Consider the following 25,035-nt stretch of genomic DNA (forward strand, 5'->3'; position numbering starts at 1 on the left):
TGTCAGACCCAAGTTTCCGTCGTATTTATCAATCGTTTAATCCTTAGTGTAAACTGCGCCTTTCTCTGCCTTTCTCCGCCCATAAACGCAATTTACAAACGTCCACAACTGAATGGCAGCGCCTACATAGCCTACAAGCACAGTTGAATGAAGTTAACTGATGACAACATTAAAAAGAATCAAACGTTTAGCGATCATGCAATCATGAAATAATACCATGATATGATGACAAACAAGCAGGGAGATAATGAAGATCTAGTTCTACTCAAACTACTTTCAGCACGTAGGCTATGGAAGATTGGTCAAATCTAGCAAGTAGGAAAGTGTAAGTGAAGTACGTGAAAGTGAAAGTAAAAGTAAGATATTAGAAAGGCCAACGAAAGTTAAGGTTGCTTTTGGTAGTACAAATACTTTCACCACAAAAACTGGTGCTCTAAATAGCGATTCTGTTGTCTTTGAAAGGTTCTCTTATTGACGCATTGAACTGCAATTTGGATTAACACTTGCTTTTACAAGGCGGAAGTATTTAGGCGCAGAATAGACGTGCGCTTTCAGGAGCAGTCTTTGTACATACCGCGGAATACATAACTAGGCGCTCTTTACTCTTCCCCTCCCATCTTTTTACGCTAAACTCCCACTTTCCCCTGGATCCTCCCATGAATGCATATGCATGACATGACAAACGTAATGTGCCCTTTTCAGTCCCGCGACAGGCAGTTTGCGCTTTTACATCATTGCGGCCTGTTTGTACATACCTCGCAATGATTTTAAACGCACATTGCGAAACAAATACGCCTGAAGTGGGCGCAAAAGTGTTAGTACATCTGGCCCACAGTGAGGTAAAGCACACTAATCCCAGCGCAGGGAGCTGCCTGCAACAACAGCGGCGTTCGGGGAACAGTGAGGGGTTAGGTGCCTTGCTCAAGGGCACTTCAGCCGTGCCTACTGGTCGGGGTTCAAACCAGCAACCCTCCGGTTCCAAGTCCGAAGCACTAACCAGTAGGCCACAGTTGCCCATGTAATCTGTCAGAGATAGGAGTATATTGTTTCTTTAAGAGTTATGGTTTATAATGTTGGTGAGACTACCAGAGTAGCAAGTATTCTCAAGTATATATCAATATTCTTTTATTTAGTTTGTACATTGAAGATGTTGGGACAGAATCTGCTAAATTGGTCAGAGAACAACATGTTCAAAAAGGAACATGGCCTTGATAACTAACACACAGCTTACCAAAATGTAAGTGCATTATAGCCCACCAAAAGTAATCAATCATTTGCAAAACAGTAGCAGAAGAAAGTCTGCACGATACAAAGAACATTCTTGAGGTCAAAATTAGGATGGTACACTGGAGATGGCCTTGAAGCAAAGGCCTGTTTTCCACATTGCTATTTGTATTTCCTATAATGCCAGGGTCACTTTGTCCAGTCGTCACTTACTTGGTGTTCTCTGGCAGTCGGAAGCGTAGATAAATGACGGGCAATCCAGCGAACTGTTCGCCGAGGTAAAGCATCTCGGAGTGTCTGTCATCTTGGAGCTGCACGCACTCGGGGATCTCCACACAAGTCCAGCCATCGGAATCCAGACGAAGACCCTTACGGCCATCGCACAGACATGAGTAGCTGCCCACCGAGTTCACACACTCACCCTGACACACACTCTGCTCACACTCATCCACATCTGTATCAACAAAAGTATCAACACAAACAACTTAAAAAGGCATGCATGCACACATATGTCCGTGGACACACAAAAAAGATGATTGGGCCAAGAAGCTAAACTGCATAGGTACCCTAAGTGTTTCAATCTTCTCTTATTATTGTGCATCTTCTTCTTTCCTCTGCTTGCTTGCATGTTTTCTTACATTTCCTAAATGTATGGGCAGCCGTGGGCTACTGGTTAGCGTTTCGGACTTGTAACTGGAGGGTTGCCGGTATGAACCCCGACCAGTAGGCACGGCTGAAGTGCCCTTGAGCAAGGCACCTTACCCCTCACTGCTCCCCGAGCGCTGCTGTGTTTGCAGGCAGCTCACTGCGCCGGGATTAGTGTGTGCTTCACCTCACTGTGTGTTCACTGTGTGCTGAGTGTGTTTCACTAATTCACGGATTGGGTTAAATGCAGAGACCAAATTTCTCTCACGGGATCAAAAGAGTATATATACTTATACTTACTTAAATGTTTATTTTCACTAAAAGTTCAAGTGTCAAGTAGCATGACAGAAGTTACTGATACTAGATCAGGTTCATTAATGGTTGACTAAATGAAGGCTTTACTGTACATTACCAACCAGAAATATTGAAAACAAAAATTAAACTCGGCTGGTGTAGTCATAGACATAGACTGTGCTGCAAGCAGGTTGCAATGTATTGGCTTTCTCTATCAAATCTATACAGCTAATCAAGACACATCAGTGCTGACTGGCTATCTATTTCTTTGATGCAGTTATGTTACCTAGAAAAATACATCATATTGTTCTCTTTTTTTGTTTTGTTAGAAAGAATTTGCGTGCTTTAGGCTTTTATCTGTCATCTATTTATCAAGATTTGGAACAAGCACGGGTATTACTATCATCAGAGCAGACGAGGCGTGTGTTGTTATCTATATGTTGTTTTCTTTCTGACTCACCCTGGCACTCTCGAGCAGTGAAGTTGTACTTAAAGCCAGAGGGACATCTGCATTCATACATGCCCGGCGTGTTCACGCACTGGGCAGGCTCCGCACAGCTGCTAGGATACAGCATACATTCATCAATATCTACAGAGGAAGGAGACACACAGATGCAAAAGGATGTGGGTCAATTGCACACAACAAGACAATATTAACATTTAAGCAACACGGCAGGAGTGAGAGTTGGGATGGTGAGGACACAGCCAGGACATACCAATGATCACGAGTGCCATATTGCTTTTTCATATTGCTTACCAACCCCAGGATCACAAGTGCCATATTGCTTTTATAACAGTTCTACAACCAACTAACGGAATTTGAAGACATCAACTTGTTTTCAAAATGCAATCGTTTCTTTTATTGGTTGCTCCTCCACCCCACCAAAAATAGTTCCAATCTTAGTCTTAGACTATATGTGCTTGTGCACACAATAATTTGTATAGCCTTCTTGCTTATCTATATGTCACATGCTAAATCGAACATTCACCCTACTCTATTTACTCCATGTCTCACTAAATAACTGTCAAATATGACGTTATGAAATCCCTGCTCTCTCATTTTGAATTAATAGAACATTCACATCACACCGGAGTGATTACTAGGGGTGAACAGTCCGAGTGTGGATTTCCTGGGATGTCCTCTTATCCAATCAAAAATGAATACTGGTAAATAGTTTGACCAGACCTGTTATATAACAGCACACAACAAGACATGAATATTGGTAAATAAGTGCACCAATGTTTTTAATGGATGGTAAAGACAGCTTGTTTATACTAGCAAAAGTGGATGACTGGAAAGTATCAGGCCACTGAGAGGTTTTTCAAACAAAGTTGCGTAACACTACAAAGTTCAGCTAAGTCAACAAAAGCTTGAGTCCCTGGTACCAGTAAACCACAATGTCCACAAAATGTGTCTACTAATTAATAGCATGACTTCATGAGTTGACTGCTATGGACCAATGTCTCAGATCCACTTAGTCTGGTGCATTTGTGTTTGTGTGCTGTTGTTTTCCTTGTCAACTGCTGACTAAAAACTTGAAATGAGTTGTTTTGGCCCTACAAACAGCATTCCAGCTGCAGATGTTCCACCTCTGAACCCTCGATCAGATTACTCTTCTTTGTGGGAGCGAAACCAGCTGGGCATCACGCCAAGGTACACGCACAAGCATGCACACATGTACACATACAAACCCAACCATCCCACGTATTAATCCTCCCAACAGGGAACAGTTTATGATAACCATCAGATGTTCATGTCTTTCAACCCACTCCTTGGACAAACAACATGTTATGTTCTCAAAAGTGAACCCTTAAAAAAAACAAAAAAAAAAAACTCCCCGATTTAAAGAAGTTTAATTTCAAATAACAACATGAAAGGCATCCCATTCGAACTTTGTCATTGAAGAGATCGACAGAGACAACAAAAATCCTGATTTTTCCAACAACTGATACGAAAGAGGCACAAATGGCATTTTCTACCATAAAGTCATTCCCAATCCATGTCAAAATTTCTTTGAGAGAGCAGTCAATTTGTAAAACATAATAAATATATAACAGAAACGGATGAATACAGTAATTCAAGTTTATCCTACTAAAATATGTCAGTCTATCCACGTCATCACTATAAACTTTATAGTGATGACATGGATAGACTGACATATTTTATAGTATAAAGCATCGTTTCCCAACCTTGGGGTCGGGACCCCATGTGGGGCCGCCTGAAATTAAAATGGGGTCAGCTGAGATACTGGGCATCTTACAACTGACCAGTAGCCTGGAAAATCCAGACCCTGGTAATCTAGAAAGATTAAGGGTCTGGCCACGAATAATGAAAATGGCCCAACTCAAGGGGCGGCACCAAGCATGCATTTGAAAATCTCACTGCACCCAATTGGATACATTACGACCAATGTTTATTGACTGATTCGTTGCAGCGCTGTCATCATGGCCTGCCTATATCAGATACACCGATGTGATTGGTTCCTCGCGATGCAAGGGGTAAAAGTAACATGCATCATTATTCATTGCCAGAGTGTCTCGCAGAGACAATTCAAATTGTGCTTTCGCAAGAACTGGGTTTTCAGGGTAACTGACCAGTACAGTACATAAAAATAAACATAAATTAACCCATACGCGCCGGATGCTGCACGACGCAACATTCTATCTCCCGCCGGTTGCCGCATAGTGCTACATTGAATCTCCCGCTGGTTGCTGCGTAGCGCAGCATGGTTTTTAATTCATGTTTCTAGGTGCTACAGAGGCTTAGATATTAATGTTTTGGTAGACGTTGACAATTCTTAGTATTTTTTCAGAAAACCCTCAGGAAATAAGGTTATTTAGTTTAGAATGCCATAGGATTCTATAGGTGTTTTTAGCAGGCATTTTAGGAGTAAATGGGTTAAATTAAAAATATATTAAAATCCCTATGTTTTTAACCCCCTAAGTTAAGTAACTGATCCTTCATTACTGTTAAGTTAGACAGCGCACATGACATGAAGGTGCGAGAAGAAATCAAAGTACCACTTTCGTCTGGATGTTACAGCTCTCTCTAGCAACATGTGAATGAGTGGTGTCGCCAATGTTTTTTTTTTTTTTTTTTTAAGTATATTTTTTGGGCTTTTTGCCTTTATCTGGACAGGACAGCGGAGAGTGACAGGAAGCAAGTGGGAGAGAGATGGGGTGGGATCGGGAAATGACCGCAGGTCGGATTCGAACCTGGGTCCCCGTGGGCACTAGGGCCCGTATATGGTAGCCTGCTGCACCACAGCGCCCCCTGTGTCGCCAATGTTTTGAATCAAAATAGGGTTCGTGAACCCCTGCTGTAGAGCTAGGCAGGTAGGTGTCATTACTAGTAAAAGTACTTATCATCGGCTACAAATGCACATCCAAAGGCTATGACTGTATGAACCAAGAATCTGGATTTGATCGTTTTAGGCCTACTAAAGCTTGTACTGTGGGATGCAGAGACAGTGCAGTTTCAGCCAGAGGCATGATGATTTTAAAGGGACACATCTTTTAGCTATAGGCTAACCATAGGCTAACTGGCCTAAACCACTTCCAGTGAATTATGCTAAGTTAAGCTTAAGAGATCAGGTTGGGTCATTGCACGCACAGAGAAGAGTAGGATATGTATCTTCTTAGCCAGTGATGTAGTGGTAAAATAAGAGGTGGGTAGACTATGAGTTCTGTGATCACGGTGAGGTGGACTACGCCATGCAGTATTGGATTTTTAAAAAAGGCATTCAGAACATGTTTGGTGATGGTGGAGGTTATTGTCCAAAGTTTATAACAATATCAGTGGTATTAAATGGTTCCTAGAGTGTTGATGAGTTGACATATTGTGAATGTGGATAATACAGTGTGATCTTTAATGTTAAACGTTGCAGTTGGTGAATAAACTCTTTTGAGAGATGGATAAACTCTAATAAGAAGTGGATAAACTGTGTTTACTTGCGTTTAGCCTCCACTACATCCCTGTTCTTAACTAACTGGCAAATAAGTGAATTTCCCCAAAAAAGCTGCTGTGTGACCTCCACATGAAAAACACACTAACAAATTCAGACAACAATTCAGACAGAAATGTACAGATGCTATGGCAAATACCCAGAGCTGAATAATATGCTGCTTACTCACCTTTACAAATTGTGTCGCTGTTGTCGTTGGCGTAATAACCAACTTCACACAGACAACGATAGCTGCCAGGGAAGTTATAACACTTCTGATTGCATCCCGCTGGGAACTCTGGATCACTGCATTCATTGATGTCTAGAGATGAATAAAGCAATGCACTTCTTTTAAAACAAAATATGTGAATAATAATTCAAGAAATATATACTTGCTTGTCAATTTCACCCAAAATTAGGGGTGCTGGTTTCAAGGACCTATATATACCAAGCTCAGTGGTTCTCAATCAGAGTACCAAGACACACTGGTGTGCTGTGAGGAAAAGTGAGGTGTGAGGTGTTATTTTGAGGAACCCAATGCATGTTTGTACAGGCTTATGAAATGGCTAGAGGGCAATTTCAATCAAAACAGATTTAGATAGTAATAAAGTGGCTGTTATAAAATGGGGGCAGCCGTGGCCTACTGGTTAGGACTTGTAACCTGAGGGTTGCCGGTTCGAACCCCGACCAGTAGGCACGTAACCCCTCACTGCTCCCCGAGCGTGGCTGTTGTAGGCAGCTCACTGCACCGGGATTAGTGTGTGCTTCACCTCACTGTGTGTTCACTGCGTGCTGAGTGTGTTTCACTAATAATTGGAGAGACCAAATTTCCCTCATGGGATCAAAAAGATATATATACTTATACGTTATAAAGAAGCCTAATAGACTATTATATAGGCCTAGATCTGTTAAGCAGATTAGTCAACAACATGTGAGGATATGCCCATCGATGTGGTCTCAGTCCATAAACACTCTGTATGGGCATAAGAATGAACACCCCTGTTATAGCCTATATTGTATAAGAATGAACACCCCTGTTGTAGAGTAACGGGGACGCTGGCGAGTCTAACGCCGCTCCATCTGGCTTATCACGAATGCATTGAACATTTTGTTAGATTTTTAACTATAGTAGTTTAGCTAAGTTTAATAGTTATATAGTTATATTTACAACATCAGATCTATCTCCAACAAAGCTCCTTTGATCAGCAACTTTATTACAGACTCACAACAAGCAAGGTTAACTTAATATTAAACAAACAAACAAACTGCATCCCGCTGGGAACTCTGGATTAGCCATGGGGCAGCTGTGGCCTACTGGTTAGCGCTTCGGACTTGTAACCGGAGGGTTACCGGTTCGAACCCCGACCAGTAGGCACGGCTGAGGTGCCCTTGAGCAAGGCACCTAACCAGCTCATACTATGCAAGGATCATCAATGAGGGAGAAGGAAACACCAGGGCTCTCTTTTCCACTGTGAATGGCCTCCTCAAACCACCTGATAGTACCATCTATAAGAATGCATCTGTTGAACGCTGCTCAGCCTTCTTGAACTTTTTTCACACAAAAATTAAGGCAATCCATCAGCAATTGGAGTGTTAAATTACTAAGCTGAAACAACCATGCTCTTTGATTGAGTTGGGCTCACCTACAATAAGTGCACTTAGTGAATTCACTCTCCCTGCTGAAAGTTACATCACTGGTCTCATCACCAAGTGCAACTCCTCCACCTGTCAGTTGGACCCTGTTCTGACAAGCCTGGTCAAGGTGTGCCTACCATCCATCATCCCAATGATAACATCAATAATTAACACCTCGCTCATCACTGGTCAAATCTCTCCTTCATCGAAGACTGCTATTGTCAGACCAACCCTGAAAAACCTGGGCTGAACCATGATGACCTCAACAACTACCGACCCATCTCCAATTTACCATTCATTTCAAAAATGATGGAGAGGGTGGTGGCATCTCAACTCCAGGATCATTTGAAGGACAATGATCTCTTCGAGCCATTTCAGTCTGGATTTCGACCGAAGCACAGCACAGAGACTGCCTTGGTGAAGGTAACAAATGACCTCCTCTGCACAGCTGATGCTGGGCTCATTTCCATCCTAATCCTCCTTGACCTGAGTGCAGCTTTTGACACCATATCCCATCAGCTGCTTCTGGGGCATCTTACCAGCATTGGAGTGCAGGGCAGTGTTCATCAGTGGGTCACCTCCTACCTCTCTGGCAGGACACAGCTTGTCCAGATTTTGGACCACAAGTCGGAGAGTGCTGCTGTCACGAAGGGAGTGCCACAGGGGTCTGTTCTGGGGCCCCTGCTCTTCATCATCTACCTCCTCCCACTGGGAAATATCCTGAGGCAACATGGTCTCACTGCTATGCTGATGACACCCAGCTTTATATGTCTACCAAACCGACTGCCTTCCTTCCTCCTGCTGCGATGACTGCCTGTCTGCACGATATCAATCTGTGGATGACTAACAACTACAACTGAACAGTAAGAAGTTTGAATATTTGTTGTTGGCTCAAAAACAACGCTGGCAAAAATGGAAAACAGACTCTCCCTATCTGTAGATGGCTCCAACATTGCCTGCTCCACCAAGGTGAAGAGTCTTGGTGTTATACTAGACATTCACTGCCCATATTAACAGTGTGTCTCGCAGCGCCTTTTTCCATCTGCGCAACATCGCAAGACTGCGGCCCTCCCTCAGTCAGCAGAGTGCAGAAGTACTTGTAAACGCCTATGTTACATCCCGCATTGATTACTGCAACTCCATCTTCTCTGGCATTCCACATAAATCACTCCACCGCCTCCAAATATTTCAGAACTCTGCAGCCAGGATAGTAACAGGCACAAAGTCCACAAGCCATATAACACCTGTACAGTTGCATCTACACTGGTTACCAGTTACCCAGAGAGTCCAGTTTAAGATCCTACTGTTGACATATACAGTAAGGCCCTGCATAACCTTGCTCCCAACTATATCACCGACCTCCTGGAGAGCTACACCCCATCACGCTCGCTGCGATCCTCATCAGCTGGTCTGCTCAAGGTGGCCAAGATGAACCTCAGCACCATGGGAGAGAGAGCGTTCTCCCACACAGCCCTAAAGCTATGGAACTCACTTCCAAATGACATCAGGCAGTGTGAATCCACTGCCCAGTTTAAAAAGGAACTGAAAACCTCTCTTCAGAAAAATCTCTTCAGACTAGCCTATGGACTATGATATGGCTAAATGGACTATATATTTTTGATAATGTTTCTCTTTTTTTAATATTTTTTCTTCTATTTGTTTTCTGTGAAGCGACCTTGGGTGTCCTGAAAGGTGTTTTAAATCAAATGTATTATTATAATAATAATTATTATTATTATTATTATTTATAGCCTATATTGTATAAAATGAACACCCCTGTTATAGCCTATATTGTATACTTATATTATGTGTGTAATACATCAAAGTGAGAGTTGGTGTGCCTTGGCATTTTGGTTTGACCTTTGGTATGCCTTAGAAGGTTGAGAGCCTAGAAGGTTAAGCCCTAGCTCATCACCTCACCTGCCTTTCCACACTAAGGGCGTACTCACACTATACCAACCGTACCATGCCTGAGTATGCTCGACCCCTAAAGTCCACTTTGTTTGACTAGTGTGATCGTTTCACACCGTACCCAGGCACAGTGCACTTATACGTCTTTTGGCCTTCTTGAAGAGGTGGACTAGGGCACGGTTCAGTTGGACTTGGGCAGTGGCACTGTACACATCTAGTATGATCAAGATATCACATGTAGACATGGTCCCAGAAGGAAAGCAAATCAGGGCCCAGGAAGTTAAATACACCAGTCAAGTCATCTTTATTTTTATTACACATTAACTGAGTTACGTCAATGTGTAGTGTCTATAAGACTGCAGACGACAAGTTCACATAATTCGGTGACAGCAATAACATGACCTGACTGAGATACGTTAAGTGCACTAATCTTCACAGTGTAGTAGGATAGCTAGGTAAGGTAAGGTAAATAACTAATGAACATACATTTTATGAACAGATGAGTATCTTATTTTCAAATATACTCACCATCCTCACAGCGAGGGCCCTTCCAACCAGGTTTACACACACATGTGAAGGCGCCCTGGCCATCGACACAACGCTCTGTACCATCGTGATAACATGGCATCGGCAAGCACTGGTCACTAATCTCTGCAGAAAGACAAGCACACATTCCACACAGACACAACCATGCATACATAAAATATAAGTTCAAATGTACACACCAAATATGTACACTACAAATAGGACTGCACCATTTGGGGAAAATATCTGATTGCATTTTTAGTTCAAATTCCGATTTCTAATAAAAATCTATGAATTGTGTAGCCCTAACTAAAGCCTCACGTTATGTGTCTTTGAGCCCTAACTTAAGTCTCACATTATGTGTCCTCGAGCCCTAACTAAAGTCTAATGTTATGTGTCTTTGAGCCCTAACTAAAGCCTCACCTTATGTGTCCTTGAGCAGCACAGACAAAAAACACTTCAAATCTACACACACCCAATCACTATGGAGACGCACCTTTTACACAAGTCCGAAGATCTTGTGGGACGCTGGGGTTGAAGTCCTGCGTGTTGATTCCCACACGGTGCGATCCGAGACACACTGTAATGTAGAGTCTGACATAATTAGTGACGCCACTTAATGATTGAAAGCTACAGAGCTCGAATAAAACATGTTATTTTGTAACAACAAGGAAGCTGTCTAATGTTGGGTGGTGGTAGCCTAGTGGTTAAGAAGCTGGGCTAGCATGCCGTAGCCAGAAAAGTTGTGGGTTCAATTCCCAGCTTCCACCATTGTGGCCTTGAGCAAGGCACTTAACCCCATGTTGCTCCGGGGACAATGGCCCTTGTAATATAATTGACATATGTAAGTGGTCGCTTTGGATAAACGAATATGCTAAATGAATAGATGTGAAAGCAAAATTGATACTGTCTCAAGGTGTTGTACACAATCCAATGTCTGTGTCCTGTCTTGTGGCAAGGAAAAAAGTAAAGTATTGGTTTTGCAACATAGTGTGCTTGTATCACAATTTTCCCTCTAAGCGAGGTTTACCCATTGATTTTGCAACATTTCTTCAGCTGTGACGTTAATACAAGGGATGAGTTATACCAAAGTCCTTTTAGGCAAGTCCCTCCACTCGGCGGCCATATTGCAATGCTTTTTGGGCACTCATCGGGCATCCTATTCGGCAGAAATGCGCGTGCGCAAGGCTTTCACGACACCAATCTTGCTCTAGCGGCGAGTTCACAACACATGATTGGCACGATGTCTTCACAACACACCATATGATTGGCTCAATGTATTCACATCACACCACATGATTGGCTCAATGTATTCACATGTCAACGTTTTGCCGAGGAAGAGGCGGGATATGTGTAGACAACGGCCATATTGGCGTTACAAACTAGCCCCATGCATTTCTATGGAGGATTTTTTGAGTGCTGTGTCTCCTCATTAGAAAGTCTCTGGTTATACATAGGAATCCATTTCTTTTATTCATTCTTCTTCTGGATTAAAGCTGATTCTGATTCATTGGGCCCCACGACTGAGTAGTTTCATACATGGCACGGATGGAATAATGGTGTTTAATAGTATAATTAAAACAATTACGTGGGGCATCCGTTGGTCTACTGGTTAGGGAATCAGACTTGTAACTAGTAGGAAAAATATGTGTGGGAGGAGTGATGAGTGATTAAACAACACTCTCCCACATCCACGGATGAGGTGCCCTTGAGCAAGGCAACTCCTGGTACAGGTCATGGTTATCGCTCACTTTGACTACTGTTAGGCCCCTCTAGCGGACCTACCGGCTTGTGCAGTTAAACCCTTACCCTTACAGATGGCGGTAGCCTGTTTGGTTTTCAATCAACCCAAAAGGGCACCTGTTAGCCTACAGCTCATTGTACTCCACTGGCTAATCATAGCCATCCATACTGTATATAATCCAACTCACTAGACTCATGGTTACCTACAAGTGACTTCTGGGTCTGCACCTGTTTACTTGAACGCTGCCATAAAAGCTTATGCTACTCATGAGATGCTGTGTTCCTCAAAGGGATGTTGTCTATCACTACACACATGGTAATCCAGCCTATTCTCATTTGATAATAGTGGAATGACCGACCAAATGCTACCGCAGTAACACTCTCTATATTCAAGAATCTCTTAAAGTCAGCCATCAGTGGTCTGATACCAAAATAGCAAAGAGTTACAGTTAAAACTAAAAATGACAGAGGAAAATGGTAGACTTACCAATATACTTTGGATAGAAGTACTCCTACAAAAAACAAACAAGAAAAAAAGTTAGAAGAAAAAATACTCAGTTTTATTTTGAACTTCATCATTTGCCATTTAGGGTCACTAGTAACTTGTTTTTCCATGACTGTGTGGAAAATCTGGTCACATCAACCAATGCACAGAACAGCAGAGCATGATAACTGTCCTGTGAGATGACCAATTTAGACCAATGTGTGCTTTATCTGAAATGGCCATCTCTGGAAAAAAAAATACTTTGGTGATACATTGTGTCAAAGGTCAAGTTTGGTGAGAAGAGATGATGAGGAAGCAGAAGCTTTTTTTGCTACTTCTCCAGTGTCCCACTGTCATTGTGTAATGCTTTTCCATTTTAACCTTGTATCACGGCCTTGTGTTTGCCATGGAATTTAAAGAGTTCTAAACTTAACAACCACACTGCACACTTCCAGATAACTGTGCAGAGGCGTGGGCTGAAATGGAACAAACAAAGCAAGGTAGTCCCTAGTAACCATAGCCTGACAATGTGGCCCAAACAACACGTGTAAAAGTTTTTTTTATTTTTATTTTACTTATATACACTGCCTGACTGTGTGTGCAGCAATGGAAGGGCCCAGGTGAAATGGGCCTTTAGCTCACTTGCAGTAACTGAGTTAGATTGGGCACACTTGTACTAACTGAGTTAGATTGGGCACACTTAGACTTAGCACTAACTTAGATTGGGTTCACCAATGCCTGTAGAGAGACTGATGTTTTGATACAGATGTTTTGATTCATATAATGCGGTTTTGCTTTAGATGTTGAGTTTTTATAGTTATAGCTATATAGTTATAGCTAGCATATAGCTGGGATTTAAAGGAACCATATGTAAGATTGTGGCCAAAACTGGTACTACAATCACTTTCAAATTACTGTAGAGCGGTGTATCCCCTTCCCCTCCCCTCTGACTGGCAGAGTTGGCAATCGACTGACTTTGTGATTAGTAGATAGGTGGAGGGTGGCGCATTAGGTAAATACACAACATGACAACATCAACATCAGTTGAGGGCTGCAACTTCACTTTTTAAATGACAATATCCTGGCCAGACTACTGTTGTCAGTGATATAAGTATTTGAAATTAACATGATTTCTTAATGTCTAGTGACATATCAGGGCAATTTTATGATTAATTGAAATACATTTTTTACATACGGTTCCTTTAAGACCAAAATTGACAAAATACTGAAGTACTTTTAATTTTATAATTCTCAGGCAATTTTCTTTTCTGATCCTGCAAATGAAACACACCAGTTCTCCCATGGATCAAATTAATACTGGCAGGAATATCAAGCATAAAACATGAAAAAAGATGGTTACAGATAATTACAGTATAAGATAATTATATAGTACAGATAGTTACAGTAATTGGGTGAGTTTCCCCACAACACATAAGAAGGTGACTCACGGTTTCAGGGTAGTTCTCAAAAATTTCTCTTGCTTCCTCTTTGTTGCAAAGCTCCTCGATGCACTCCCTCTCCAGGTTACCCTTCTTGCTCTCCTCAAAGAGGGTGTTCGCCCGTCGGTGACGCAGCAGAAACTGGGAAGCTTTACTCTGTGTCAAGACTAGAAAGTCATATATTCACATTAAAAAACGACAGACTTATATGAGCAAGATAATGCAATAAGAACAACCTGCATAGATATGCCCCTACACGTGGTCTATCATATATTCAGTACACTGTACACTGTGGCAGGGTGAGGGTGTGTGTGTGTGTGTGTGAGTGTGCGTGCGAGAGAGAGAGAGAGCGCTAGAAAGTGAAAGAGTGCAGTGAGTGAAAGTGCCAGAACTGAGGGTCAATAGCTGTTGCACAAGTAGTAGGCTGTGGGCTAAAAATATTGGCAAACAAACCCGGTCTATATTCACGTTTGTAGCCGATTCCATTTTTATGTTTGGTAGCCATAGCCAACATCCACTGTGTTCAGAGCAATCAGCTATTGCACTTTTTGTCACTGATTTTTTTTTTACCTCGATTAGCCCTAGATTAAAATAACAGAATGGACTACAAGTTTAACCCGGTTATGACAGAATGCATGTGGTCAGCTCGTGACTGGAACCTGACTGGCTAGGTCGAACCAAAACCAACCCCAGATGATCTCACTTTGTACCGTTATGGAGTCTCATTTTATCACCTGAGTATCTCGATTTAACCCGATTATACGCATCCACTGTGAGAGCCAGTTGTTTTTACGCAAGGATTAACGTCCCCACGTGTTGGCTCAAGGCTATTTAAAGCGAGCACATAACTATAGACATTGCAATTCTCTCGCCAGACCTCATATACAACCGGACACTACATCAGTGTAAATAACAAAGTTACTTAGGACACTGTTATTCACGTCTGAATTTGTTTGGGTTATATTTCCGCAATTTCAAAAGGTAAATACAAATACCTCGCTTATTTAACACGCAATGAAGAAACGCATTTCGACGTTTTGCGCAACAAAGCACAGGACGTAGTTCATATGTATCATATTATTTCAGTAGACTATTCATATATGCCCACATGTAGGCTACGATGGCAAATAAATCAGGGCTTTGGAGTCTAAAACTACGGACGGACTTCCCCGACTCAGTTTGGACAAAAGGTCGGGATGTGAGCTCTAGCAATACTTACATCGATGGGCATCGCAGAGTACTGCGAGAAGTACGAGGCATGCTGCAGACTCCCCTAGGGCTGTTTTTTTCCTCCACATACTCAAGTCGTTCAAGTTGAAGTAGGTCTTGGGGCTGCTGCCTCTCGGGCTGCTAGGCTCAGCTTTGTTATAAAAGTTTATTCCTCCGGAAAATTTCTTCGTTTGGGCGAATGGAGTAGGGGGAGCGCCAGGGAACGCAGCAAGCCAGAGCAAGTCAACAAAGGGAGCGCTTACACGCACACACTAACCGAACTGCATCACGCAGTTAACACATAGGCTATGCGACGACTCTAATTCGAAAGTATTTGAACTGGAAGTTATTAACTAATAATCATAACAACAACATTTCAGGGAAACACAGGGATGCAGTTGGGAAATGCTCCATCAACCCCATTGTTTGAACGTTGTCTGTCATTTACAAAGAACTCATGAATCACAAATCCGAATCCCAATTGATGTGAATCACAAGTGAAACGTCCCCATGCCTTGCAGAATGGCCTACTGTGGTGCAGGAATTAGGCTATAGCCAACGTCATCACCATTCTGAATGTGTTTTGTTGTTCACGTTTGTTGACACTAATTGAAGATGAAAAGAAATGTGCGGGGGGCCTCCCGGGAAGTGTAAGTGTGCAGTTCACCTCATCAGAGGACCCATATTTGGTTATATTCCTGTCAGTTCTCACTATTAGCCTTTAACCTTTCTAACATGTGCCTAACTACTCTGCGTCGGTTAATGCAGTAAATTAATTATTTGTTGCATGAATTTTGGTAGCACCATTAAAGTTGTTTTGGTGGCATGGTCAAGAAAAAAAACACACTCAGCACTACCAATTGTCATTCCCTCCCTGGCAAACTACTGTCCTTTGTAGTTTGTACTCTGAGTTCTGGGGAATGTCACAAAATGTATGCTTTTACCAACTATGTTGCAATCTACCCTAAGCTGTTGCCAAATGTGTTTGTAAGTTAGCCTGATTTTAGGGCTACAGAGATGTCATTTAGTTTAAGTGGGGGAAAATACTTATCTGAAATCTGATGATTACTCAGCTGGAAAACTTTATAATTTGCACTACAACATAGTTACTGTATGGCATAGTCTACTTGCTGTCCTGCTTAATTTTGTAATAAAGTAATATACACATTTTTTGTATAAAGTAAACATAGGCACATATTTCTTCTGTTCTAGGTCTGTGTGTGTGTGAGCGAGAGAGAGCAAGAGAGAGAGAGTATTTGACATTAAGTAGGCCCATGTCACCCATTATTGTTTTAATGTTTCTTAGCATAATTCATTAGAAGTGGGTTAGACAGTTATCCTATAGCTAGGCTATCGCTAAAAGGGAGTCAATGGACAGTGGGCCAAAAAGTCTGGTACCCTGCTAACAAACAATGAGGGGAAACCTCACTTCAGAAAGTAAAAGTCCTACCACAAATTTGTGGTAGCAGGGTTTCCAACCTCTGCTAATCAAACAGAAAGTATACCATTTTTGTAGTGTGGTTAATCTTTTTCTATATATATATTGACCAAACACAGCCATTGCACCAGGAAAAAGTTAAATAAATGTGAAGACTGCAGTGAATAAAAGTTTCAGCAGAAATGACCACACAGGACCAGAGTTGATAACACAAGTTCCTTCATTCAGACAAAATTACACCCATTTTGACTTCAATTTTTGTTCCTGTACATATTACATAACATTTTAATGCTCTTAATAAAGTTATACAAAATACAATAGTTTCTGTTGATAAGTTGTGTTTGGAAAAAGCCTCCCATTTAAAGGTAGGCTATCGATAACAATGTTATTTTTTGTCAATTTAGACTGATACACAACCACATGCACAAACAAACAAACAAACAAATCACTGTGCATCTCAAGACAATTGGCATATTCATACAATTTCATAAAAAAAGAAAAACATTTTATAAAAATAAATACTGTGGCATTACTTCATGGGCACAAGGGAATTTAGCCTTTTCCTACAGTATGTATTTTAAAGTCAGGGATTTCAGAAGGATATTAAGGTGTCATATTCACTCAAACCAAATTTAAAAAGGTTAAAACAAAACTTTACAAAGAGGTTTCTTGAATTGTAAGAAAAATAACATGGGAAGTTTAAAAATGTTATTGATATTGATGCCACAAAGAACTTTCACTCATCATCCCTTAACACTGAAAAATCCTGACTGCCAATATACTGTATATAACAAGGTGTTCACACACACACACACACACACACACACACACACTCATACACATGCTTCATTTTATCATTAGAAATACGTAACAACTTCCCATACACAAAGATAAGAAAATGCATTGCTTAAAACATGATTGCACACAAGAACAAAATGAGTACAGGAATTAGAAAAAACAAAACACATTTAACCCCAGGAAGCTGGTTGTAGAAAAATAATTGCCTGAGCTATTCATATCCATGAAGAGCCATCTTTTTAAGCCATCTATCAATTCACAGGTTTGTGTCATAAAAATGGCATAAGATGGTATGGCTTGACTTTGGCCACTGCACACAAACATGTACAACAGAATAGAAAGTCCACCTGAGCAAATGAACACAGCTCATTTTAGGCTCAATGTTTTGGACCCAAGATATTAATCACAGCTGCGTTTCCCACAACCATGTCTTTTAGCATTTCACAAAGACCTGAAACCAGAAACATACGCTGTTTACTTCTTTGTTTCCTATCTCTATCTCTTAATAGTTCTTTCAAAGAGATACCATCTTAAGCATACTTTAAGGGGCTGAATCCATGATTCTAGAAAAGATTGCTGTCCTTCACATAGGTTTGAGCATGCGTAGAACGAGTAGGTTATCTCAGAATGGAGCACAAATAATCATTATTGGAAAGAGCATCAGCAAGAAAAATACTATGCATAGTCAAAATTTAAAAAAATAAGTCAACATTTTAAAAAGTCCCCACCTAAGAACGGCTGTAGATCAGATGGTACTTAAATTCTACAAATTATTTGTATTAGCGACGGATTACACATTAACAACTAACTTACAGTATTTATATAAATGTATTTTTGTTTTTGTTTCATAATGCACAAAAGGCAATGCTACACATATCTTGGCCTTGTAGTACAGTACAGTGCATATTCCCAGACTCCTTCACAACTTTTTTAGGCTGTAAAAGGTTTGTTTTATTAGAAATTCATCTTGAGGTAAAGCTAAGTGTGGTCCAGACCGACCTTACTTAAGTATCTCTTACTGAAGATATACTTAACAAGGAATATTTAAAAAAAAAAACACCTTGAAACGTTCAGGTCCAGTTTAAACTATAGCTTACGAATGACGTAGCATCAAGAAGGTTTTGGGAAACGCAGCCCAGAAGGTTCACAAGAATGCTTTCAAATTCTGAAAGTGTCTTTAACCAAAGTACTGGCAATGCTATGAAAATGGTGAACCAAATGGCACAGCACACTGATTATTACATACAATAAAAAAGAGAGATTGACCTTGCTCTATTTTCTGAAGTCATGAAACTTTTTAAAGTGCGTGGGGTTTGACACATTTGACCTTGATTCGTTTTGTAGTATGAGCTAACACATCATTGAGTTCTTTGTTTTTCCGCTCTCTTAGTTTGTCACAGATAATGATTTCAGTCCATGTAGCTACAGGAAATGATGCGCTACTCAACACCAATGGGGTCAGATTGAGTAGGTGGAGCTTTCGGACTGCTGCCGGATGTAGCACTGGAAACCCTTGTCACCAATTGGATGCTCCCTGCAAAAGAAAACAACCACGTCAAAAACAATGACATCAGCGAGCAGGAAGATTTGAGTAGAGACCTGAATGTTAGATACTATATAACATTCAATTCCTAAAAGGCAATTACTAAAAAAAAACGTATAGAATGGGACACAAGAAAAGCTTGGAAATACTGCATATTGTTTTGGAATTATAACTATTTAATATATAAGTATAACAGTGAACTATCCCAGTCCTACCAGTTTCTAAATCGGGTCATTGTTGAATGACTCATCATTGAACAGTATGTAATCTGTTTACAAGTCTGCAACTGCCGAACTTTTCCAAAAATGTGTGTCACTTTTTCCTTGTTTTTGTTACTTTTTCCAGCTAAATTGACATCACACTCTTTTGGTCTGCCTCTTGGCTGTAATGGGCCAGAGTTGGCTACGCTGAAAATGTTCTGAGAGCGTGACACTCTGAATAAACAAACAACAATTCCAACAGCATTCCGAATTTACAAATGGTGTCAATGTGCTAGGGCTATGCTCGGAGCACTCCAAGACACATATTGTTGAGGTCAAGATCAGCTAAATGTTTTCCTGTCAGCAGGCACACCACATCCAGAGAGGGTCATCATATTGTTGAGGTCAGATATGTTTTACGATTTCTTTTGCTTTTTACATCCAAACAAATTCAACACTGCTCTTACTTGTGTCCTTAGCAAACGTGTGAAGGTAGTTAGAGAGAGAAGACAGAAGACAGAAGCACATACAGACATTCTTTGTTTTATAGTAGGGGTGTACATGGATAGTCAAATAATCAGTTAACCATTTGAGATATACTACATAAATATTACACACACACACACACACATATACAGTATATGTGTATGTAATATTATATATATATATATATATATAATATTACATACACAAATATAACACATGGAATCACGGTAGAAGTTGTGCTACAATGGTAGAATAGCATAACATAGTATACAGAAGTTATGCTACCATTCCACTGAAACTCATGTAAGGCTGTGCATTAAGGAGTCAGATGGTGCTTATGAGGAGGTATAGTATAGTATAGTATATATACTCTTTTGATCCTGTGAGGGAAATTTGGTTTCTGCGTTTATCCCAATCCGTAAATTAGTGAAACACACTCAGCACACAGTGAGGTGAAGCACACACTAATCCCGGCGCAGTGAGCTGCCTGCAACAACGGCGGCGCTCGGGGAGCAGTGAGGGGTTAGGTGCCTTGCTCAACTTCAGGCGTGCCTCCTGGTCGGGGTTCGAACCGGCAACCCTCCGGTTACAAGTCCGAAGTGCTAACCAGTAGCCCACGGCTGCCCCAAGGTGGGGGTGGCTATCAAATAGTCTTTGTAAAAGCCAACAAACTAGGAATGAAGACATTATCATAAAAAGAGCAGGCAGAGCTTTAGTGGGGTGGCATTATGATAAACGTATTCAAGAAGCCTATCGTCAGCTACAAAACCACCCACGTTTCAAACCTTTGAATCCTCTTTGACCCCGCCTTCTCCTTCCTACCCTATTTCAACCACATCACAAAAATGCCCTCTTCTGCCTCTAAAACATTGCCCACCTCTGACCCTACAAGTTCATCGGCGCAGCTAAAACACTCATCCATGCCCTCATCACCTCCAGACTCAACTAATGCAAAAGCATTCTTAATAGTTTACCAATAATTTATTAACAAAACCACTAATAACATTTACATGTATTCATTTAGCAGAGGCTTCTATCTAAAGCAACTTATTATGTCAGTTATATTACAAGGGCCATTGTCCCCGGAACAACTTGGGGTTAAGTTTTCAGGCTACTACATGCTAGCCCAGCTCCTTAACCACTACGCTACCACCGCCCACAAATAAACTCCTATATGTCCAGAACTCCACTGTCCATTTGCTTATCTTCACCCACAGCCGAGACCACATCACCGCAGTCCTTCATAACCTCTAGTCAAACTCAGGACTGATTTCAAAATACTTCTCATCACCTACGAAGCGCTAACCTAGCTAGTAGCTATGAAACCCTTGCTCTCCTTCTGACCTCCTCATCGACACCCCAATACCCATTGCCTCAGGTCAACCAGCTACAGTGCTACACTCTGGGAGCATGAACATAGGGGCTCATGAAGATGCCCCACAGTGTAGCACTGTAGCTCTAGCTGTTGGCTGCAGCAACTCAAGCTAGGTAGAACTGATTGTTTTAAAACAAAATTCGTACCGACAGTATTCGGTGACCTCGAGAACAGAGAAGTGAAAAATCACCGGAATTCTCAGGTACAGGTACAGGAACGCCCCGCCCCGCCCCACTATTCAACCCTTACAGCTGTTGTGTCTCCACTTCTTACAGGACCTACCCATGCAGTCAGACGTTCGCGATCGCGATGCTAATTAGATGCTAACTAAAAAATGGCATAGCAGCTGTAGCAAATACCCCCGACACGGATACACCTTTACTAAATGGCAACACCCAAGGGACCACCAGGCCCAAGCTCCACACCATGGAAGACAGGGCCCTTCGGTAGCCGCACACTCCTATATTTTGCTCATTGTGACTGAAAAATCCTGCACCTGGTAATCTACCCATGGTGCCTCTACCTTGGACTGTTTAAAACCAGTGCATGTCACTTACTCATTGAGCCTTGATAAAAATCGGTCATTAATAAATAATGCATTAAGAGACCAGTGTGCCGTTACTTTCTTTTTAAATTGCTCATTGTAATGGCACATAAACTGCTGCTTGTCCGGCAACATGGTGTAGGACTTGCCCAAACGATGGCAGAGAGTCTGTCTAATATTACTTTCTATTGTACGATCTACAGGCTACCTTAATGAATAAAACACTCTGAATGTGTGATTAAACAAAGCCAAAGGTCACATTAAATCTGTGAAAATCATGGAAAATACAGACTGCATTTTAGCTATGTATCACTTATCACTATATCTTTTAACTGCATTTTATTAACTTTTACCGTAGGTAAGCAGTTCCGTTAGCGTTAGTTTGTTGATGTTGACAAGGAATATTTGGAATGTAGTGTCCAAATTTTTATTTATTTTCTTTGCTTGAAGAAGACCCAGCAGGGTCGAAACGTTGCCTGTTGTGCATTACATATATGGGAGTCAAAAGCAGTGTTGCGGACATTATATTTTTTCAATTGAGTAAGTTTTCTTTTGTCCTGCACCTGCCAGAAGGTGGGATGTGCATACAATAACTGTTTGCTGAACGTCGTGTCCGAAATCTCCCTGTTGTTTTTAACGTCTGATTCACCCACAGGGTGGAGGACTTAAAAGATTGGCTGAATGGGTGCATGGACATTCGGAAGGCAGTTTTGAACAGAGTTTTCCTGAGACATAATTCCATCAGTTTGCATTCCTACCGGGAACATCCCATTCATGTGATCAGATCACAGTTAACTCGGAACTAGTGAAGGCACTCACTGGCTTCCATATTTGGTCTTCCTGAACTTGTCTCTCTTGTACTGTGCATGCTGGTGCTCCAAGGTCTGGACCGCAGAAACGATCAGCTTCAGGGTCTTGTAGGTCTCCTGGGGGTCGTCGATAACAAAGCTGGAGTACTCCTCGAGTTCTGGTCCGTCATACACCGACTTGCTCCCACAAGCCTCTATAGACAGGAGGCATTAATGTGTACGTTGCATTAATGTGTACGTATGCATTAATGTGTACGTTGACTATGTACAGTAGGTGCTATATGCATGTTTGTTTAAAAAATCCACGGCTGTGCTGTAGATCCAGTATGATACACAACAAAGCAGACCCCAAACCTCCCAGCTTATGTGTCCAGTGCAACTAATAAACTCATTTCAATATACAGTATGCACTACCGCATATACACCACAGATGTTTCTAGAACATAAAGTCTGAATGACTACCATGGTCCAAGAGTATACTCAAACATCCAATTTGTAACCAATCTTCATATTTTTGTCAATACAGCTGCATACAGTAGATATGTAAGCAGAGGCTCATATTTTAGAAGCCCAATAGTTAACTGTTAAATGTTAAATATAAAAAGATCTGTACGCATCAATACAAACAAGCCCAGCTCAATGTATGTGGGATGTAATACTTTATATATATATTTATATACAGTATGTGTCGTAGAATAATCTGTATATGTCATAAAATACTCTCTATATATAGAGAGAATGTTTTTCATAGTATCATAAGTCATAATTGCAGGAATGTGTAACAATAGATCTAGATCTGAACATGAAATCAAACAATTCAAAACAAATCCAGGAATCCTCAAGACTCCATCCCCTATGACACACCTTGCATTTTGACCAGTTTGGGCATGTAGGAACTGAAGAGGGTGAAGATCCTCTCGGATTCTCTGTCCCCATCCACATCCAACTGGATGTTCGCTGGCAGCCCTCTGCCAAAACAAATACCAATCACAAATCATGGAACTGAGCATGTGCATTACAAAAGTACCAACACTTTGATTCCTGCACACAATTCATTAGTTATGTACTTGGAATGCTTTCCAAATTTTATTATAAAGCATATTTTCTTTGTATCATGAGAAAGAAAACAGCTCTTATTGAGATCTCACTTGTTTCTTCTAAAGGATCCTTAGGGATGATATATATAAGTTTTCTCTAAATATTATGGCAAGTGTACAGGCAAACTACATCGATTCCACACGGTATAAATCATTTAAAACAAGATGTCTAGTATGAGATGTCTAGTTTGCCTAATATCACTTTCACTGTCCTACTTTGGAAAGCTTAAACAATAAACAGTGAAATGACTCTCCGTAGTTTCCCCTGAGAAGAGGTGTGGAGGAGAGCCTACTCTGGAGGATGTATTGCTGGTCTAACGTATATAAGTCTACTCTTAATGTTATGGCAAGTGAACTGGAAAGTCCGCACATTGTCCACACTGCATAAATCATTTAAAACAACCTAAGGGCCTAACACTGGACATAAAACAAGTGCATGACATCTACAGAAATGTCCTCTATATTAGCCACATTGTGTATAAAGCGCAAGACAGTGTTTTATGCAAGTTAAAAAAACAAAACCATATTAATACCATATTAACTGTCCCCATGTATTAACCGCATAGCTGAAGAAAGCTGGCAAAATCAATGTATAAACTGCAGCTAATAGTTGGGAAATTACAGGTAGTTTGCCTAATATCACATTCTTTGTCAAGCTTAAACAATAAACATGATTTAAAACAACCTGGACCTAAAACAAACAAATATGAGATGTCTAGTTTGCCTAGTTGCTTCTCTGTCCTACTCTGAAAAGCTTAAAGTCAAGTCAAGTCAAGTCAAGTCAACTTTATCGCATTTCATACACAGAGGTCATTCAATATGCTTTACATAAACACAACCAAACAGGTGACAATGACGTATGAGGTATGACAACCAGACTGACCCTGTACATGGCGTGCATCCTGGTGCAGAGTCTGCAGAGAGCTTGCAGCACAGCCAGTGCCCGTTGAGGTAGGCCGACGGGTGATAAGTGCTCAGACGCTTGCGGTTACACTGGCTGACCTTGGTCAGTATGTCTATCCAATCACGCGCCTCCACGCAGTTGTTAGCCTGGATGTAGAGACACCGCTCTGGCTGGATGACCTGGAACATCTGCAGGAGAACAGGAAGTAAAAAGGAGGGAGGGAGGGAGGGAGGAAGGAGGAAGATGATTCCAATATTACAGATGGAGGTGAAGTGCATGCTGATCTGCTGATGCAGTGTGATATGCTACATTTCACACTGGGAAACCATTTGAGTTATTGCATTTAAAGGAACACACCAACTTGTTTGGGGGAAATGAGCTTATTTGCCATCTATCACAGGGTTAGTTAAGAGGATACACAGCCACCTTTTCTCTCCGGATGCAATAATGTAGTCTGACAATGTTAGCCTGTTGTAAGTCAAAGATTGCAAATATTTGAATAGCTCAATTTAAAAAGGTTCCTTCCATGTGTCTGAAGCAACGTGCTGATTGGCTCCGTAGGCTCGGCCCAAACCACTTTTAAATTAAAATAAAAGTTGAAGTTAAAGTTGACTGGAAATTAGCAGACGCTTTTATCCAAAGTGACACAGAATGGCAGGTTTGGGAATCGAACCTGGGTTGAGCGCTTGTCTGGTGGTGACGTCAGACTGCTCAACAACACCCCCATTAGCAAACAATAACAAAGCCAGGGTTGTATACAAACATGTACAACCTGTACAAACCAACAT

At 41.2% G+C, this 25,035-nt stretch overlaps 2 protein-coding genes across 3 annotated transcripts in view; both read right to left on the bottom strand.

Annotated features, from left to right (window-relative positions):
• Positions 1-15,524, bottom strand: part of pros1 (protein S) — a 25,410-nt gene extending 9,886 nt beyond the window's left edge. The window contains exons 1-8 of the mRNA XM_042079914.1: positions 15,064-15,524; positions 13,854-14,011; positions 12,409-12,433; positions 10,675-10,758; positions 10,182-10,304; positions 6,298-6,429; positions 2,624-2,752; positions 1,438-1,678 (exon numbers count right to left, since the gene is read on the bottom strand). Of these exons, the coding sequence (XP_041935848.1) occupies positions 1,438-1,678; positions 2,624-2,752; positions 6,298-6,429; positions 10,182-10,304; positions 10,675-10,758; positions 12,409-12,433; positions 13,854-14,011; positions 15,064-15,142 (971 nt within the window). The 5' untranslated portion in view covers positions 15,143-15,524. The remainder of the gene's footprint in view (positions 1-1,437; positions 1,679-2,623; positions 2,753-6,297; positions 6,430-10,181; positions 10,305-10,674; positions 10,759-12,408; positions 12,434-13,853; positions 14,012-15,063) is intronic.
• A 1,169-nt stretch (positions 15,525-16,693) lies between these two features.
• rasa3 (RAS p21 protein activator 3) overlaps positions 16,694-25,035 on the bottom strand; it is a 46,087-nt gene continuing 37,745 nt past the window's right edge. For both annotated transcript variants that reach the window (XM_042081527.1, XM_042081526.1), the window contains 4 exons: positions 24,227-24,435; positions 23,111-23,214; positions 22,257-22,440; positions 16,694-18,823 (listed from right to left, as the gene is read on the bottom strand). In XM_042081527.1, the coding sequence (XP_041937461.1) occupies positions 18,748-18,823; positions 22,257-22,440; positions 23,111-23,214; positions 24,227-24,435 (573 nt within the window). In that variant the 3' untranslated portion in view covers positions 16,694-18,747. The remainder of the gene's footprint in view (positions 18,824-22,256; positions 22,441-23,110; positions 23,215-24,226; positions 24,436-25,035) is intronic.

This window comes from Alosa sapidissima, chromosome 23 (genome assembly GCF_018492685.1).
Source record: "Alosa sapidissima isolate fAloSap1 chromosome 23, fAloSap1.pri, whole genome shotgun sequence".
NCBI classification, from domain to species: Eukaryota; Metazoa; Chordata; class Actinopteri; order Clupeiformes; family Clupeidae; genus Alosa; species Alosa sapidissima.